Source organism: Convolutriloba macropyga, chromosome 14, assembly GCF_964194025.1.
Source record: "Convolutriloba macropyga chromosome 14, txConMacr16.3, whole genome shotgun sequence".
Classification (NCBI taxonomy): Eukaryota; Metazoa; Xenacoelomorpha; order Acoela; family Convolutidae; genus Convolutriloba; species Convolutriloba macropyga.
This window is the reverse complement of record NC_134481.1, coordinates 35,707,332-35,724,957: the sequence shown is the minus strand read 5'-3', so window position 1 is coordinate 35,724,957 and position 17,626 is coordinate 35,707,332. Positions and strand designations below refer to the sequence as shown.

The 17,626-nt window shown below is 32.6% G+C and overlaps 1 protein-coding gene across 1 annotated transcript; it reads left to right on the top strand.

Moving 5' to 3' along the window:
• Positions 1–27: 27 nt before the first annotated feature.
• On the top strand, positions 28–12,545 carry LOC142353202 (uncharacterized). The gene is made up of 4 exons (XM_075405421.1): positions 28–91; positions 2,010–2,088; positions 9,287–9,485; positions 11,574–12,545. Exons 1-4 carry the CDS (start codon positions 37–39, stop codon positions 12,435–12,437), a joined length of 1,197 nt encoding a protein of 398 aa, XP_075261536.1. The 5' UTR covers positions 28–36; the 3' UTR covers positions 12,438–12,545.
• The last annotated feature ends 5,081 nt before the right edge of the window (positions 12,546–17,626 follow it).

The window sequence follows — 17,626 nt, the reverse complement described above, 5'->3', positions numbered from 1 at the left end:
ACTTTTTAACTTTTGGGGTCAAAAAAAGCTTGTTCAATGCTTGCAGATGGACTAAAGACTCAACTTTTGCAGCACAATAAAAGTTTTCAAGGTAATAGTTTTCTAACCGTCAGCAACTCTTTAGTTGTTTTCCTTTTCTTTCAGTCAGCATTTTAAACAGTTTTTATCCTCTATGCTTCTGTTTGCCTCTTATGTATTCAGCAAAACCATTGCCCATCTGTAAAATCAAGAAACTAAATTTTGAAATTGTCTAGCATCTCGAATTTTTTTGAGTCAGTTTGGTACTATTGTATTTTCATGCAGACGCATTCAAAACAGACGCATTCAAAAAATAATTATAATGACTTCAAAAAAGTTTACATCCTGATACTTCAGCAGTCAATTTGAGTCAATTGGGTGCTATTGTATTTTCATGCCAACAAAACAGACGCGTTCATAAATTAATTATAATGGTTTCAGAAATACTTATTTGGTAATCCTTCTGATTTCAGAAAAAAATTACATCGTGATCCTTCTGCAGATTTTGTAATATTGTTATTTTGATGTTTTTCTAAGTTTGGGTATTTTTATAATATATGTAGTTTTGAAGTTTTTCTCGATTTTTGGTAATTTTATGATAAATGTAATTTTGATGTCTTTCTCTGAATTTGGGTAATTTTGGGAAAGTAATTTTGGGAAAAGTGTTTGTCTCCTAATGCTCGATTGCGTTCCTCTTCAATATATGTACTCTCATATTTTCGAAGCAATTCTTTGGGTTGCATTCCAAGACTTCTGCTGTTTAGTTTCTATAAAATATGCTTATTTTAATTCCAAGTATGGCTGAGCCTTATCCCATGACAAGTTTAAACACTGCACTTTTTTGAGGCCAGATTACGAAATTGGGGACCACAATAGTCAATTTTGATACTTAGTTTTTCTGAAATTTCATTACTTTCAAGCCCTAATTTTTTCGTGGTCTATCTGTCACAGCCAGTGTCAATTTTACATTTTATATGACCCCTGTATTTTGAGAAACAATTCGGAATATGCAGCTTAAGATAACTTAAGTTTTTTATGGCGGTGAACCCCGCTTTTGTTTTGTCATTTGTTTGGCAGAAAAACATAACCTATTTGTGTTGCTATGTTTCCAGACTGTCAAATGGCCACTTCCATATGGAACAGGCGTCTCACTTTCGGGCGCCAGCTCCAAATCCCAGAAACTATTCTGCGTCAGTGCTAATAGTGGGAAAAAGAGATAAATTAATAATATACCATCCATTCTCAAATAATCGGTGATAGCTATATTTTATGACAAAGTGAAGGTTTATAAATTTAAGGTTTTAAATTGAGGTCAAAGTCTGCCTCGAAAACGTTCCAGAAAAGCATCACAGATAACTAAAAAAGACTTCAAGGACATTTAAAACTAATAATAAAGCGCGGAAAGATTGCACTAATTTTTTGTGTTCACCAAATAGAGTCTCTGATTGTCGTAATTTATTTTGTCACAATTTCTCAATTGTAAATTTTAGTAATAAATACATTTTCATTGTCTAGAAATAATTGACGGGTATTTTCTTAAGTTTTGAATGTCAACGTTAGCTAAGCGCATAAAAATATTCAATTAAAACTAAGTGCATAAAAATATTCAAAATTTTACGATTTTCATAAATAGTCGTGTAGCTCTGAACATAAGAATAGCAAAACTGCAAGTGTTTTAGATAATTAAATTAACCCTTTTTCGGTTTTGGTGATATTTGCTAATCGACTTCTATTAGTTTTCGAATACTTTTACTTAAATTGTGTTCAGTAAAAAGTTATTCAAATTTTATAGGGCGTCAAGCTGTTTCAAGGGGTGTGAACATGAAAACAAAATCAAAATTTCGTTTTCCCAAGACATAGTTTTAAACGACATGAAAACATTTTTTCACAGACGCAAAAGATATCAAACATAATGCAGCTTTTAGTTATAATTTTAATGGGAATTGGTTCAGTTATATCTAGCAATGACAGCAATAGTTTTTGGGATTTAGAATTGGCTCCTGATAGTGAAGCTCCTATTCCTTACCTCAATGTTCACTTGACTGTCTGGAAACACTCTTACCAAAACAGGTATGGAATTATCTTTTAATGAACATTTAATTGGCACCCCTTCAGTTGCGAAAATGTAAAGATTGTCTGCTCAGATTTTTCTATGATCTATGTTTCTTAATCTTCCATTAGTTCTGCCGTAGTCTATTAACAAAAAATTGGTGGTACTGTTGTTTGTTGAAATAGTTCCAAAACAGAATTTGAACAATATTCGACATCGAAATAGTTTTGACTGAAAATTTTCATTTCTTCATTTTTTATTGTAAACAGTGGCTTAAAAGGGTTGAAAAAACTAAAATCGTTTTGCTTTGTACAATCTCGAAAGCCATCTAACAACAGGAAAACTTAACCGACAAAATATCTGTACGAAAATCATTCGAATACGTTTTATCTCGTCAAAGGTCAAATAAGTCACAATTTTCATCTAACCGTTGACACTAAAGCATTAAAAAGACCATGCAGATCTTTGAATCAACTGACAATAGAAAAAATAACAAAATTTCCAATATACCGTCTTAAAATTAGTTAACTAATAAAAATAATATAGCTTTCCAATCATATCTCTTTTTTAAAGACTTTTTTTTGCATAGTTGACAAACAAATAACAAGCTGTAAAAGATAATTTGTTTCTACGTTTTGACACAGAAGAACACTATAAAGAACACTAGAAATGCTTCCAAGTAACTGATAACATAAAATTTACTTCTATGGTCACAAACAAACAAGCGGCCTCAGATTTGAAATCATTAGCTTTTTGGAGGCTCAAAGTGAAAGCTCTTCCACATAGTTGAATTGAAGTAAGCACCCCAGATCAAAGCAAAAATAATCTTTTCAATTTTTAGCTCACATTAATGTTCCACAAGTTTTAGCAGTCAAATGAACTTTAAAGAGTTTGAAACATTGAAACTTGAAAAGTTCTAAGAAATATGTGCCAAACACTTTTAACATGTATAATGTTCACAAAAAGCGAAAAGAGCTGGTTGTTTTGATAATTAGAAAAATAAAATCTTTCGAGAAGCTTAGGTGTCAATATTGCTTGATGAAGTAGATTGTTATAAAACACTTTTCAAAATCTCAAACAGAGAGTTTTTCTCAAGTTAATCTAAAATAGACTTCTTGTAGCAAAAAAAGCTTTTTGATGAAAGTGAAAAGTTTTCCGAATAACCAAACCGACAATTGAGTTCTTCTAAATTCAATTATAAGTACTCACATAGAAAAATTCATTTACTTATACGTCAAAACTAATTTATTCTACATAAAAACTAATTGAAGAATGAAGAACAATCATAGAAGTCTCAGCAGACAATCTTCACATTCACTGAAAAAATCACAAATTTAGTTAATAGGGAAAACAAGCAGGAGGGTTGTTCACAAAGCTAGAAAATCAGAAAAAATTGAAACGGACAAAATCAATTCTACAAAGTTAGTAAAATTAAAAAATCTTTTTTAAAGTTCTAAAAAAAGACAAAGTTATTTTTACATAGTTTAGACTATAAAAATTTCTAAGCATAATTAATTTCTACAAAAGCTGTCCAATTTCATCGTAGATTTTGATACTATAAAAGGGTTTACAAGGGTCTGAAAAGTACTTTTACAGTACAATCTAGACTCTAGAAGTCAATGTAACAAACGGAAATGTCAAACGACGAAATACCATTGCACTCTTGATACTCAAGAGCTTTTCCTTTATCTCATCAGGGCTCAAAAATTTCAACATTTCAGTAAACCGTTGAAATTCAAAACCTTGAAAAGACAAATAAGGATTGTCAAAAACCAACTGACAGTAGAAATAATAACAAAGGCTCCAATAGACCACCCTAGAATTACTTAGTTAAATTAACAACAAAGATAGGGCTTTCAAATTTGATTTCATATTTGAAGAGGTTCTTTATTTTTGCATATTCAACAGCATCAAAATTAACAAGTTCTTACAATTTTTTGTAACATTTTTTACACAAAGAACACTATAAAACTTCAAACAATAAGAAATAATTTCAAATTCCTGAACAAAGATTATTTTTAAGGAGAAAAAAACTGTTTCTATCAGTAGCCTTTTGGAGGCTCAAAAGGAAAACTTTTTTTACATAGTTGATACAAAAAGCACCCCAGGTCAAAACAAACTCTAATTCAAAAACTGTAAAATTTCAAAAAACAAAAACTGCCCAAAACGCTCGACAAAACAGTACATGAAGCAGCCGGTTGTTTATACAGTCAATAGTAAAATCTTTTAAAATCCTCAAAGTCCCAATGTTGTTTGATACAATTGTTGATTCTCAAACAATTTCCATAATCTCAAGAAAGCAGATTTTCTAAAGTTGATTCAATAAGACTTCCTGCAGCGTGCAAATTGTTTGTCGGAGGAAAAAAGTCTTTTATATAGTGTGTGTTTTATAAGTTCTACAAATAGGTAAAATCAATGTTTTTGCATAGTTGATATTAAAAACCTTCTCATTCCATAGAGGCCAATTTGTGTTTCTATTGTTGACATCTAATACCATTCTAAAAGGTCAAAAAGACGAATTGAAATAGTTGGTAGAAGAAAGTCTGTTAAGGAATCAAAGGATATATCTGTTTTTTTTTTAAATTTGATGTTGAGGTACCATCCTAGTTTCTAAAATTAAAATAATCGCAGTTGACCGTTAACAGACTTCTAGAGGCTCTAAATTAATGAATTAATAAGTTTTCCAGCCACAATCAAATATGTTTAAACAGTCTACATTAAGAAACCTTCTAAAACTGAAACCAAGCCAGTGATTTTTATGTTGTATTTGAAATAAATAAAGCTCTCTAAAAGTTCAAACAGAAAATGAACATTAAAGAGCTTAAACGCAGTTTAAACAAAAATGTTTAACAAGGAGGCTCTGTAATGTGCGTTCGCACATGATGTTACGACCCCGCCCATCCACGTTTTAATTTATTAGTCTACCAGATGAGAAAGAGAAAGAAAAGGTCCAAAAACTCTCATCAAACTCTCAGCAAACAATTAAGTGAAAAAATAAAGCTGGCCTAGAGAACGGCTGAGACTTGCCAGCAATGAGAGTACTGGACGATACACACCTAAAATTAAATACCAGCAAACATTAATTCAGACCTTAATTCAGACTCAATGAATACATTTAAAAAACAGAAAATAACAAAATGAAGCAGGAATCCGACAAAATCCGATCTATACAAATCAACCTTTATTTCTTTAAATGTTCATTGGATAAGATATAAGACCTCCTAATATTGCCACTTGGTGACATGCCAAAAATGAAGAGCAAAAAGGACAATGTTCAAAAATACAATTCTCTTTTTTTTGAAACAACCAATTTCAAACTCAATGAAACCACTTCGTATCAAATCGGCTCATAAGGGAGGCTAATTTATACGTGAAGCAATTGAGACTTGTCGTTATCCGTAATATATTGGACGATTGCAAAGTTAACAGCACCAATCGGGCCCACCCATTAGTGTCATAATCTGGAAAAAAATTGAAAATTCGGTATGAGCGAATATCCAAAAATCAAATTTTTTTATAAGAATGCGGAGTACTAAAATCAAAGAAACCATTGGTTTTAAAAAAACTATATTAGAGTATATATCTTCGTTTACTGGGAAAAGGATGCGACCTATCGTTTGGATCCTGGTCGTTACAGAGACCAAGCTACAAAATTGAAAGAAATTATATAACAGTGACAAAGCTCAAAAACCAACTGATTTTTTTAAAGAAATATTTTCAAAAGTTCCAACAAACCATAAGCTCTGAACTTTAAACAAAAATCAGATCAATTTCCAATTGCTCAGGAATTCAGTTTGTTTGTCAGTATTAAAGCCAAATTTACGGAAGACAAAAAACAGCAAATAAAGGTAAAATAGAAATTTCACAAACAGTTTATCGAAACCACAGTGTTGAAGCCATTATATCTAAAATACATTAAAAAATCACATCTAAAATTTTAAAATGACGAAAAAGAATAATTGATTTGCTTTAATCCCTTTTGATTTTAACTGGATCTTCTAGATAAAGCGTCTTAGGGGAAAAAACAGCAAAAAGAACCACAAATACTGACCGGTATCGAAAACACAAATTTGTTATGAAAACACTTTTCTAAGCTCTTTAGATATCTGTCAAAACATAAGAAACTGCAGTAATAATGTTTAGAGCAAAAATGATTAGTTCTATCAATAATAGGAGTTAGTTACTTGTTGACGACAAAGAAAACAAAAAAAGGGAATAACAAAAATGTTTTCTTTGAAGAAAATAATTCAAAATCCTTAAAACAGTTAATTATAAACTGAAATCGGGAAATGAATTCAGCTAAAAAAGTGTGGAAGTGTTTAAATCCTTTGATTGTTATAAACATACCGAACGACAACAAAAAGAACGACATTAAGAGGCAAAAACAAAAAAAACCCTAATAAATTTTGTGAGTGCACGGATGCGCAGCTGTTATAACTGTAGGCTATTCACTCAAGTCTTTGAACAGTTTCTTGCGCGCATTTCTGCAATGCCAATTGGGACTAACTTTAGTGTGATAGGTTGAAAAGAGAACAAACAACAACCCCAGATAAAGGAAAATATGCAAATATTGGGAAATACAAAATTATTGTCTTGAAAAAATAATTGAAAGTCGTTCAAACTATTAGCTCTTAAACAAAATCAGTAAATAGATCCTTAAACGTCAAAAAAGCAATTAGGGTTTTTCATTGACAGGGATATGTCGTATGAATACGAAGAGAACCACAATTACAGGCAAAGACAAATTCACGCAGTTTTGAGAGAACGGCTCTGCAGTCGTTAAAACTATCAGATATTCACGGAAGTCATTAAAAACGTTTATTTTGCGCATTTTTTCAATGCCAATCGGAGCTATAATTAAGATGATTAGTTGAAAAGGGAAAAATAACTACTTCAAATACAGGAAAACATGCAAAATTTCACAAAATTTCACAAAACATGCAAAATTTCACGTAGTAAAAAGCCAAAAAAAATTTACTTGAAAATAAAACCATTGTATTGAGTATTTTCCTGTTGGACTAAGTTTTACCTTGTTTTAATTTAGACTAAGCTACACGTGGACAGAAAGAAGATTAAAAATTGACCAATTTCGAAACTTCACTAAACTTCTCTTAAAGCAAATACATTCAAAGTCATAGGACGCATTAGATAATAACTGAAGGCATGGCATAGGCTCACCTGCAGCTTTTCATGAACCAATAGGAAATTTTTATTTATAAAACATAGTCATAGGGCTGCAAAAAGTATTACCAATGAATCCAAAACAAAAGAAAAGCATTTAAAATTTACAAAAATACATTTTTAAAGCCATAAAAACTGTGAGCTGTTCTCTGAAGAAAAGCTATATTTTCATGTGGTCTTATTTTGCTGAGAACACGATTGATAGTCATTGGTTGAGTCGTGATTTGAAATAATTCAGGTCAGTAATCAACATAAAAAAACAAGACTGCAAAAAAATTTGAAAAAGACCGCGCCAAAATAATCCGAATTATTATTGATTGTAAGAATCCATAATGTGTTGACCCCTGGCCCTGATTTTTCTCAGCGTCCAACAAAAAAAATTAATTAGTCCATATATTTGCAAAATAGATCAATTATCAAATGAAATATTTTAATAAACCACAAACAATTAAACCATACTTCGTATAATTTTTAGGTTTTTTTTTCAAAAACCGGCAAAAATTTAATTTCAGAAAACTCCTACAGGAAGCAAATGTACAGCTATTTTTATAGGAGTTTTCAAAGATTGTGGCAGCAGATTTTAGGTCTCTATTTCCTGCAATTTAAAACGAAGTAGGAAACAAAAGCTTAATTGGAGCCTTTTTTGAGTTAAATTCTCAGATTCGAAAAATTTAGCAAAATTATTAACCAAAATCTCGATTAAAACGAGTTGGCGACCGTTCTCTATCCTTAACCGTAAAACCAATAACATTGTTTTTAAAAATTTTAACGAGTTTTAGCAAAATTATTGAAAATTTGGTCAAAGATTACGGAAAATGTGAATAAAAACAACGGAATTCACTCTACCTCTCTCAAAAGATTAAACCTCCATAACTCCACGTAAAATAAGAAAATCAAAAAGATCTTTAAATTTCCATATTCTACGCTGGACGAGCTTTCTTTTGATACCAGTCTCAACTCTCTACAATGAATATACCGATCGGCCAAAATTGTCTGAACAAAAAAAACCATTTGAGTATATAGTTCCTTCCCCCACATGTGGGTCGGAACAATAAACGATAATAAATGATAATAAAAAGCTTGCCAAGAGCTGAAGCGGAGGAGTATTTTTGGTAGTAACAGAAAATCTCAGCAACAAACAATCAGCTTAATTTTACTTTTCTGATACTAATAAGGCTTTCAATGGATCGAACCGATTATTTATATTTTTTATCAGTTAGAAAAACAGCTAGCTTATGAAACAAGCCAAAAAAACAGATGTGCTATATTAATTCAGATTAAGAAGCCCTCTCAATGCCTAAACACATTTTTGTCCATAAGTTCGACACCAAAAAAGGTTGTCTGAAAATTTAAGCAGACGATTTCGATTTTGCATAGTTGATTCTAATAAGCAACTCTATGCTCACATAAGGCAAACAGCAAGCAGGTCAGTAGTTCGGAACCTACTGTAACTAGAAAAGAACTTAACGGACCTTACACTTTTGTTTATCCGAAGGCCAACCACACCAACTCTAAAACTTCATTCCAAAACTGTTATTCTGCGTTATTTCTTCGTTTTTGTTATTTCTTCTTTTTTATTCCCTCGTTTTGTCGACATTTTGGAGTAGGAACTCTTCCAAAAAAACTTGTTGCATTTTCCTCCTTTCAATTTGTAGTTCTGTCATAATGAAGAAAGATCTTCATGCACACACTTTGCTTTCGTTTAATTAAAAGTTGAATATTTTGTTCAAGTTTTGAGTTGTGTTATCTTTTAAACTATGACATCAATGCACAACTCGCAAAGTTCAGTGATATGTGCAATTGTCTTCCATCGACGGGGTACGTTTGATCTTTTCATATAGTAACGTTAGAAATAACATATTTTTCATCGATGCCTATAGACAACATGCACGCTGCCACACCCATAAACTCTTATTTTTTGAAGATTGAAAAGTCTAACTCAGGCAGAATTCATGAAAAAATGTTGAGACAAAATTATAAACTTCAAAAATTTAAAGTTAAATAATAAACTTAAAATTTGAAAAATATATGCTTTAGGTACTTTGTTCGGCCACTTGCTCTTCTGCTAGAAGATACAGCTACGAGTACTACAGATCTCTTTCACGAAGGTCAGTTTTTGATGGAGTTCAAAGTGCGAATGTGGTCAGAAGAGATGAAAGAGACAGTTTACAAGGCACTGAAGAAGAGGGGAAGAAAAGTTACAAAGAGGAAGGTGGAAATGGTACCAATGGAAGAGGTAACATCTGTTTTGCTGGCACCAATATGCATTTAAATTGAGGGCTATTCGCCACTATACAACCACCATGTCCCAAGCACGTGGGCTCAGGGTCTACAATTTTTTAGGCCTATGATGGGAGAAATGCAAATCGTGTTTGAAAAAATAACAGAATTTCTGCATTTATTATTGTACTGGCCCCGGTCGCGGATTTCTCGAAAAATAATGTAAGAGTAAGAACTTAGCGATGAATTTGTGTAAGATTTGCCATTCTTAGCTGTGATTTTTTTCAATGCATACTCCTGGTAGCGGTAAAAAATTTTTTACTGCTACAAGGCTGCGGCGAAAAAATTCATCGTTAAGAATCGCCAATCTCAAAAATATTCACCGATAAGAATCGCAAATCTTACAAAAATTCCCCGCTTTCACCGCTGAAAGATACGGAAGCTTTGCGCTGAAATTTTTGAGAGCTCTATTCACCGCAATTCTTGCATTTGTTAGAGTTTTTGCTAACCGAAGAGTCAGCTTCCTTACATTCTAATCAACAATTTTTGTCAGCTGTCAAATCAACAATTTTTGCTTTATTGGTTTTGACTAACACGGCTTTCAAAAATTTTTTAAACAAGAACGTTTTTACTCTTTCTACATTTTTTTTACCTGAACCAGCTTCCAGGCTGGTTTTTGTCAACGTCAATCCAGGCTCCAGGCGTCCATCTAGGCTCTCTCTCAGAACTGACAAGATTTTACTGACACACCAAATTCGGTTTGAGTTGAATAACTCCTTGGCCGGATTGGAACTTTTTTTACTTGACCGAATTGAAGAAAAACAACAGCTAAAATGTACCAAAAACCGTATTCCCATACATAGTAGATCACTGACTATGAGTTTGATTACAAAAAATTTGTGATTTTTTTATGTTTTCAACGCTCTCAACGCATTCATAGCTTTTCTTAAATTTTTAGGAATATTTTCGGCGGTGAAGATATTTGGTAAACAGTGGATTTTTGTAAGGTTTGAGATTCTTTTCGGTGAATTTTTTCACGGCATTCAACGCTAAATATTGCAATTCTTTTTATTTTTATAGCGATTTTCAGCGGTTTTATTGTCACTAATGTTTTTTTGAAAAGTTTCAATCAACCACGGTGTTCCTTAGGAAACAGCCCAGAGGGTTGGGTTTTTCTTTTATACGGCATGACTTCTTTCGAAGACAAATTATCACTGTAACCTAGCCATTTTTGCGGCTTTTATTCTTTTAAACTCGACTTCAAAATGGTTCCAAAGACAAGATTTCTTAAATTCTAAAACATAAACTTGATATTTATAACACGAACAGAAATAATTTTTCATAGAAGACTTGGCGAGACCTGCTGAAAGCTGCCGAAATCCGGGAGCTCATCTTAAATCAATACTAACATTCGAGATTCATTTAAAAATTGTGGAATTTGGAGATTCTGGAAATGGCTCTAGATATTCCTACTTTTTTACTAGATGGAAATCCTGGGCATATATTGACTAGTTCAGATAACTTTAGTCACCATTTTAACTCTTTTTTTATACAAACTTATCAGCTAAACGTTTGCAAGAATTAATATTACAAAATAAGTCCCTAAAATTTGTTATATGTGCCAATCTGAGCTTTCGCCAGTCAGAATAAAAATTTCAAAACTTACTTTATAGAAATACCGTACATAATTGATGCACTGGAAGATAAATAGAAACTCCATTTAAAAAAATTGCCAATCACTGCTAGCGAGTAAAGGGGAACAAAAGAACTAAACCATTGATTGCAATATTAAGATAACACTGAGAAACACCCAAAAGGCGAATAAACTATCGTGTCATAGCTGATCAATAAAAAACATCAAACTGTAAAAAAGGTTTTTTGTCAAATCAACACGAGACTTTTCCGATCAACAAACAGTTGGGATCATTAATGCAGTATTTTATGTTTGACAGCGAGCATCGAAATTGTGAGGCATCAATACGTTTCCTATTAATGACTTCATGTTATTTAAATTATATAAATCTTGCACGTAATTATTTAACTTTTGTGGTTTCAATCACAAATTTATAAGTGTGAAAAAATGATTCCACTGAAACGCTTTTAGGTTCGGCTGGTTTGGAAGGACTCTTTCATACAATCAATGAATGACAAATACACACTTGATCAGAAATGGATTCCAAACAGACAACTTGATAAAGAACTTGTTTTCAAGTTTATATGTAAAAATTCTCAAGATTGCAAACTGCTGGCCGACGAAATGAAAAACAACCCCGATGCATTCAGACCAATTGACGTTCAATACGTTGTTAACGGTCAAAAGTCATCACGGAGAAAAATTACAATAACTGGTGAACAAATTTCACAAGGTAACTTGTTCACGCGGTTAGAGAACTTGAACGGCGGCCGCGGAGAGGAAAGATTTTTGAAATCTGCGGATGTTAAAATTTTGACAGAAGAGACTATGAGTTCTGTACGAGCAAGTATTGTTACAGACTCAGGCTACGTTGAATCGAAAGATGAAGTTAGCTTGAAGGACCTACTGAACAAGGAACTTGAAAAACAGAAAACATCGTCGGCAAATTTCGACCAGACCAAATGGAACTCAACGTTTTGGGATCCGGGTTATGCAAGACCTGATAAAGTGACCAGAACGCTCAACAAATATGTAAACGTCGATAAAGAAGATAACGCGATAGTTGACGATAAAGCCGTGGGAAATTCCAAGGATATAAATGTTGGAGCAACACTGCAGTATTCGGGATTCGACGTTGACGGTTCCCACGAACAAAACTCAGTAGATAGTCAATCTGTCAATCTTAATGACGTTCTAAACACTTTCAAGAAAAAAGACAGTGAAATTGAATATACAGGGGAGATGTTCGTAGCAAAGCCTGTAGATTTGTGCCGCGTTAATCTCAATGCATTAAAGTCATCCTCAAATATAGGGAGTGAACTGTTTCGTCCTTAACACAGCGCCAATACTAACTCTTAGCTAACCAATTCCATAAGACGAACGTACTTTCGTTAAATATTTTCTAAGACCATCCATAATTCGTAGCAAAAACTGGACACACGCATTATTTTATAGCTTTACAATGAAAATATACCAAAATTTGTCCAAAACTTCAAAAAAATCGAACTAATATTTACAGTTTTAAGGAATTTGTCGGCACCTAGCACATCAATTTCCTTTTTTTCACAAAAAAAGAAACATTTATATGTAGCAAAAGTCATATTATTTTGAATTGGCTTTGCATTTTATGTTTGAAATTTTCCAAAGTCATATTCTCAAGTAATACTTTATTTGAAACTCTAACAACAGCTTCAGATAAAATTCAGAAAGAAAAACTATTAGGATTTCTTTGTTCATTCATTTAAGAAGTAAATATTATTATTGTTGACGCAAACAGACCATTCGTATCTGGAGGTCAAAAATGTCTTCAAGGGCTTTGCCTTCCAAGGTCAAAATATTGAACATCGCAAAACTATCACATACCTTAGTATGAAAACTCTTCATTAATTCGTGATAAAGTTGACCAATTTCGCAATTTAGGTAACTAAAGTTTTGAGATATCTGAGTGAAATAACGACGGTGGGGTTCCAAAACAATAGACAATTATTGCCCTTAAAACCATGAATTAATGCCTGCTCAGTACTTTTGGTGAATCCATCAGTAATGCTCAGCAACTTAATGTCACCAGATGTTACGCATAAGTAGCGCAACTCTGCTTGAAGTAAAAGAGAACTTCTGGTGTTTATCGAGAACCACAAAGATATTGAAAATACCAAAAATTAAAGGAAATCAACCTGTATGTATATATAACTTCTTGCATTTTGACTTCTGGCTCTGCAAATTTTCGGCACGTGCTTGTTTTATACTGTTTTATACTGTTTCTCAAGCCAATAATAAAGAAAAATTGACATTCAGACGAAAATTGGCGGTACAATGAATCACATAAACAAAAAAGACCAACAACGGGTTAAGGCTTGGCTTCTGTAGTCGCCAGTTTAAGATGAGGGAGCCTATAGTTATTAAGTATAGCAGCAAAAAGTGCAGTGCTGGAGGAGTATACGACTAGAATAATTGCTTAAAATTTAATTTGAGAGCAATTATCAAAAATGACAGAAACGAAATTCACTTTCCTATTATTTCTATTGATCTCTATCTGAACTCAATATTTTTCTCTTTTTCCTGAGATAACGGCAGCGCCAATCGATCGTAAACCTCAATTTTTACTATCTACAGCCACATTAATTATTACGCAAAAAAAATCATTTAATGACCAGAAACCATGCATTTATTACGAAATTTAATCGGGTAGTGATAGCTCTTTACCACTTGGCTTTGAGGAAAAAAACCTAGCAGTGATTACTATTTAAACATTGCTCAACCGTTCACAAGAAAAAAAACAAGTTTAGGTGATCTCAAAAAAGATGCAACACAATTAATAAAACGCTTCAATGCTTTTATAAAGATGAAGTTAACCAAATGAAGAAAGCCTTTACCCTCTCACGTGTCTTGTGATGAATATCTGAATATCTCATTTTCATTAAAAAAAACAAACACGATACTTAAAACTCCACTGATCCAAATACAACTTAGCTAACAAACACACCTCATTTAGTTCACATCCCAACACACACTCCGCAATCAAAATTGTGGTAATTGCCAAAATTCATAAATAATTGTTTTTGTAGTCAAAAACTTTTGCAGGATGAAACAGTTCAAATTTTAGTCACTGAGTCTGTGCAAGTTCAGTCTTACAGAAATGTCTTCTCGACAAAAATAGGAATTCGAAGTGCACGATTTAACAGATCAGACGAGGTCTCACTCGCTCGAATTGAATATAAATTAGCTTATTTGAAGAATCAATTGAAACAAAACTTATCCAATATAACCGAAAGCATCGAAATTGCGGTCAATAATACATTATCAAGTTCTGATTGGTCGAGAGGTGATTATTGTGTTATGAACAATTTTAACACAACCGAAGATAACCAAGCCGAATGTCCGGAAGAACTCAGACCTCACAATTGGCAAATAATAACCAAGAAAGTGAATGTTGAAGTAGAACCCCCATCAAAAGCTGACAGTGGAAACTCCAATTACATCAACGTCAAAAAGGAGAACAAAAAACTGCGCAGACCAATCGTTCAAATGGGCATACATCTTTGCTGTCGAGGAGGACAAACTCTAGATAATGTCAAATAAATTGATAATGGTGAGCAGTTTGAAACCCAGGTTGAGAAAATTTGGCAGATAAATCCCTAAAAACGAGTTTTTCAAAGAACGTATCAAATAACATTAGCACAATCATGCAATTCTTACATATTCTATCAAACCAATACCCGGGCCAAAGTGGCTACGCCCAAAACACAAAATTATGTAAAATTGGCTATGAATGAGCCGAATTTATGTGAGACCTACCCTTGAGGCGTTGAAAAGAAAGTACTGCGGATTCTAAGCACAGATCTTGCATAAATTTGCGTCTCTGAGTGTAGATCTCGCGCAATTTTGCGTCTGAATTTAGCGTTACATACTTTTGCGTTTCTAAGCGTAGACCTTAGATAACTCCGGGGTTTCTGAGCGAAGGTCTTACAGAATTTTGGCGTTTCTATGCGTAGATCTCACATAAATTCAACGCTTACATTATAAGTCTTTATCTCAATTTAGCGTTGCTCTTAAAAACACTCAAAGTTTAAGTTTTAGCGTTGACGTTATACATTTTGAAATTTAATTGAGCGTTCAGCTTGAATAAATTCAACACTTAAATTTTTGCAATTAACTTAAATAAAATAGCAGTTAACTTAAAAATGGTTTTACATATGTATTTAAATAATTTATGAAGTCTCCAACAGTTAATGTTTTTTTTGGTGTAGCTTGGCCAGGAAAAAAGTTTGCGGTTATCATACGTAATAAGATAAGGGATATTTTGATAATGTCTTATTTCAAAAAAGGGGAACTTTTATGGGACCAAGCAGCTATTCAAATCCTCCCGAACATGACATGGAGATTCACAGCTTATATAGAGTCTCAATTGGAATTATTTTTTGCCGTAGCTTTTCTAGGAAAAAACTTATGTCAGTAGTGGATAAAACAAGGGATTCAACCACCAGTAAAATTTGTCCCTTTCTCCTAACGCTAATCGCGCATGTCGAATCGGGCCAAATTTTACTGTTTGTTGAATCCCTTGTTTTATCCACTACTATATATTAGCTCTATATTCACTTCTTTTATATTTTAAATCTATCATTTCTTGTCTAACTTAGTGCAAACCACTAGTACAGAGTTAAGCTGGTAATTAACTGTTATCAGACGGATAGTTCGGGTTCTACCCTCACTGATTCCAGTGAACGTATCCCAGTTCTAGTATAACTAGAGAGACCGTGTAAATAGCACGTAAAACCAACTTGCGAAAAAAACTTGAACAAAAATTGAAAGAAATATTAAAATAATAAAAACTTTCATATATCCCCCAAATCAATATTTAATCAATCTAAAACTAAAACTTCCTGTCTCACTTGGTGTAGTGGTTAAATCATCGAGTCTAGTTAAGTTGCTTTAGCAAACGGAAGGTTTGGGTTCCTTCCTCACTGACTCCAGTGAACGTCCCCCGATCGGCGATGCCGCCTTTCAGGATTTGATGAAATACTATGAAACTAAGTGAGATAAAAAAAACCAAATTCACAGTTCTTAAAAAGGATGATCCCTGCTGTGAGACTGTATATGGGACACACTGTGATGGGTATACAGTCAAAAACACTGAGATCGGTGGAAACACAGTGATTAGTGTTTTTCAGTATAACTAGTGAGATCGTGTAAAACCAAACTAACCAAGCACGTAAAACCAAACTTGCAAAAATTGATGAAGCCACTTCGTGGATAACTTGAACAAAAAGAGCACAGTAAAAAACACTGAGATCGGTGGAAACACAGTAATTAGTGTTTTTCTATGTCTTCTTGAATATTATACTTATAAACATGCTCTCTGAATTGATTTCTAGTATGACCATATCTATATATATGAAGATAAATACATAGTCTACATTTCCTATTTCTAAATCTAAATAGTGACATATGTTTATAAACATTATACATACTACACACTAGATATTGATCAGGATCAGAATAAAGATATCCCAAATATTCTATATAATCTTTCACTTTAACCATATTTTTACATACATAAGAATATTCTAATTCTTTACAATTATTACAACATTCTTTCCAAGATTTATATATAAACTTATTGCATTTCATTTTCATTTTTCGAAATATTATTTTTTGATTATTTTCCTAAATAAATACATCATGTCTCAGTCAACTAATACTAGTGCCATAAACTTCTGCGATGTCTGTAACTTATCCTTTGAATCAAAGAAGGGTCTATACAGACATCAATCATACGATCTCAAACATAAGGAACTATTGGAGAAAATGTTTGAGTCTGAAGAAGAAGAAATCTTGGAGAAGGTGTATAATTCGGATGAAGATGATTATATTATTAAAACTAAAGATATTATTGAAACTAAAACTAAAGGGGTACCCCAACCCGAAGACAGCATCTACTCTAAAATTAAGTATGAATGTAAAGAATGTCATGAAGAATTTAGGAATAAAATATCTCTAACTACTCACTCATGTAGTCATAATCGTAAGTATCTAGAAAACACAAAAGACTTTGATATAAACTCCAGTCAGAACATGAGAGAGTTTTATATTACAGATAAAGGTGGGAATTACATTGAAGACATAGACGAAGCAACTAATTACTCTTTGAAAGAAATTAAAAACTGTTACCAGTTCAGAAAAGTTGAGAGTTTTAAATATAAGATCACGGCTGAATGTGATTATAAGAAGAGAACCAAAGAAGAAGTTAATACTACTAAAATATTCTTCAATACTGATTATATTAATAATAATGCACTATATGAATATGGTAACTTCAATCGGTGGCTAGATTTTGAAAAGGAAATATATGAAGGTTATGATTTTGAGTTTCTTGGAATAAGAAGTATTCAGTTAAACATTGAACCAACTAAAGCATCTATTGGTAGTTATATAGATTTACAAGCCGATCTCAAAAACTCTAAATCAATATTAAATATACGAAGTTATGAATAAAATTGCTTGCAACTAACCAAACTGCTTGGCTA

What these genes read in the sequence shown, in the direction of transcription:
- LOC142353202 (XM_075405421.1), top strand. Translation starts at nt 37, where the DNA reads ATGCTTGCAGATGGACTAAAGACTCAACTTTTGCAGCACAATAAAAGT. An exon ending in AAACACTCTTACCAAAACAG is followed by an intron (nt 2,089 to 9,286) that starts GTATGGAATTAT and finishes TATATGCTTTAG; the next exon opens with GTACTTTGTTCGGCCACTTG. An exon ending in AAATGGTACCAATGGAAGAG is followed by an intron (nt 9,486 to 11,573) that starts GTAACATCTGTT and finishes AAACGCTTTTAG; the next exon opens with GTTCGGCTGGTTTGGAAGGA.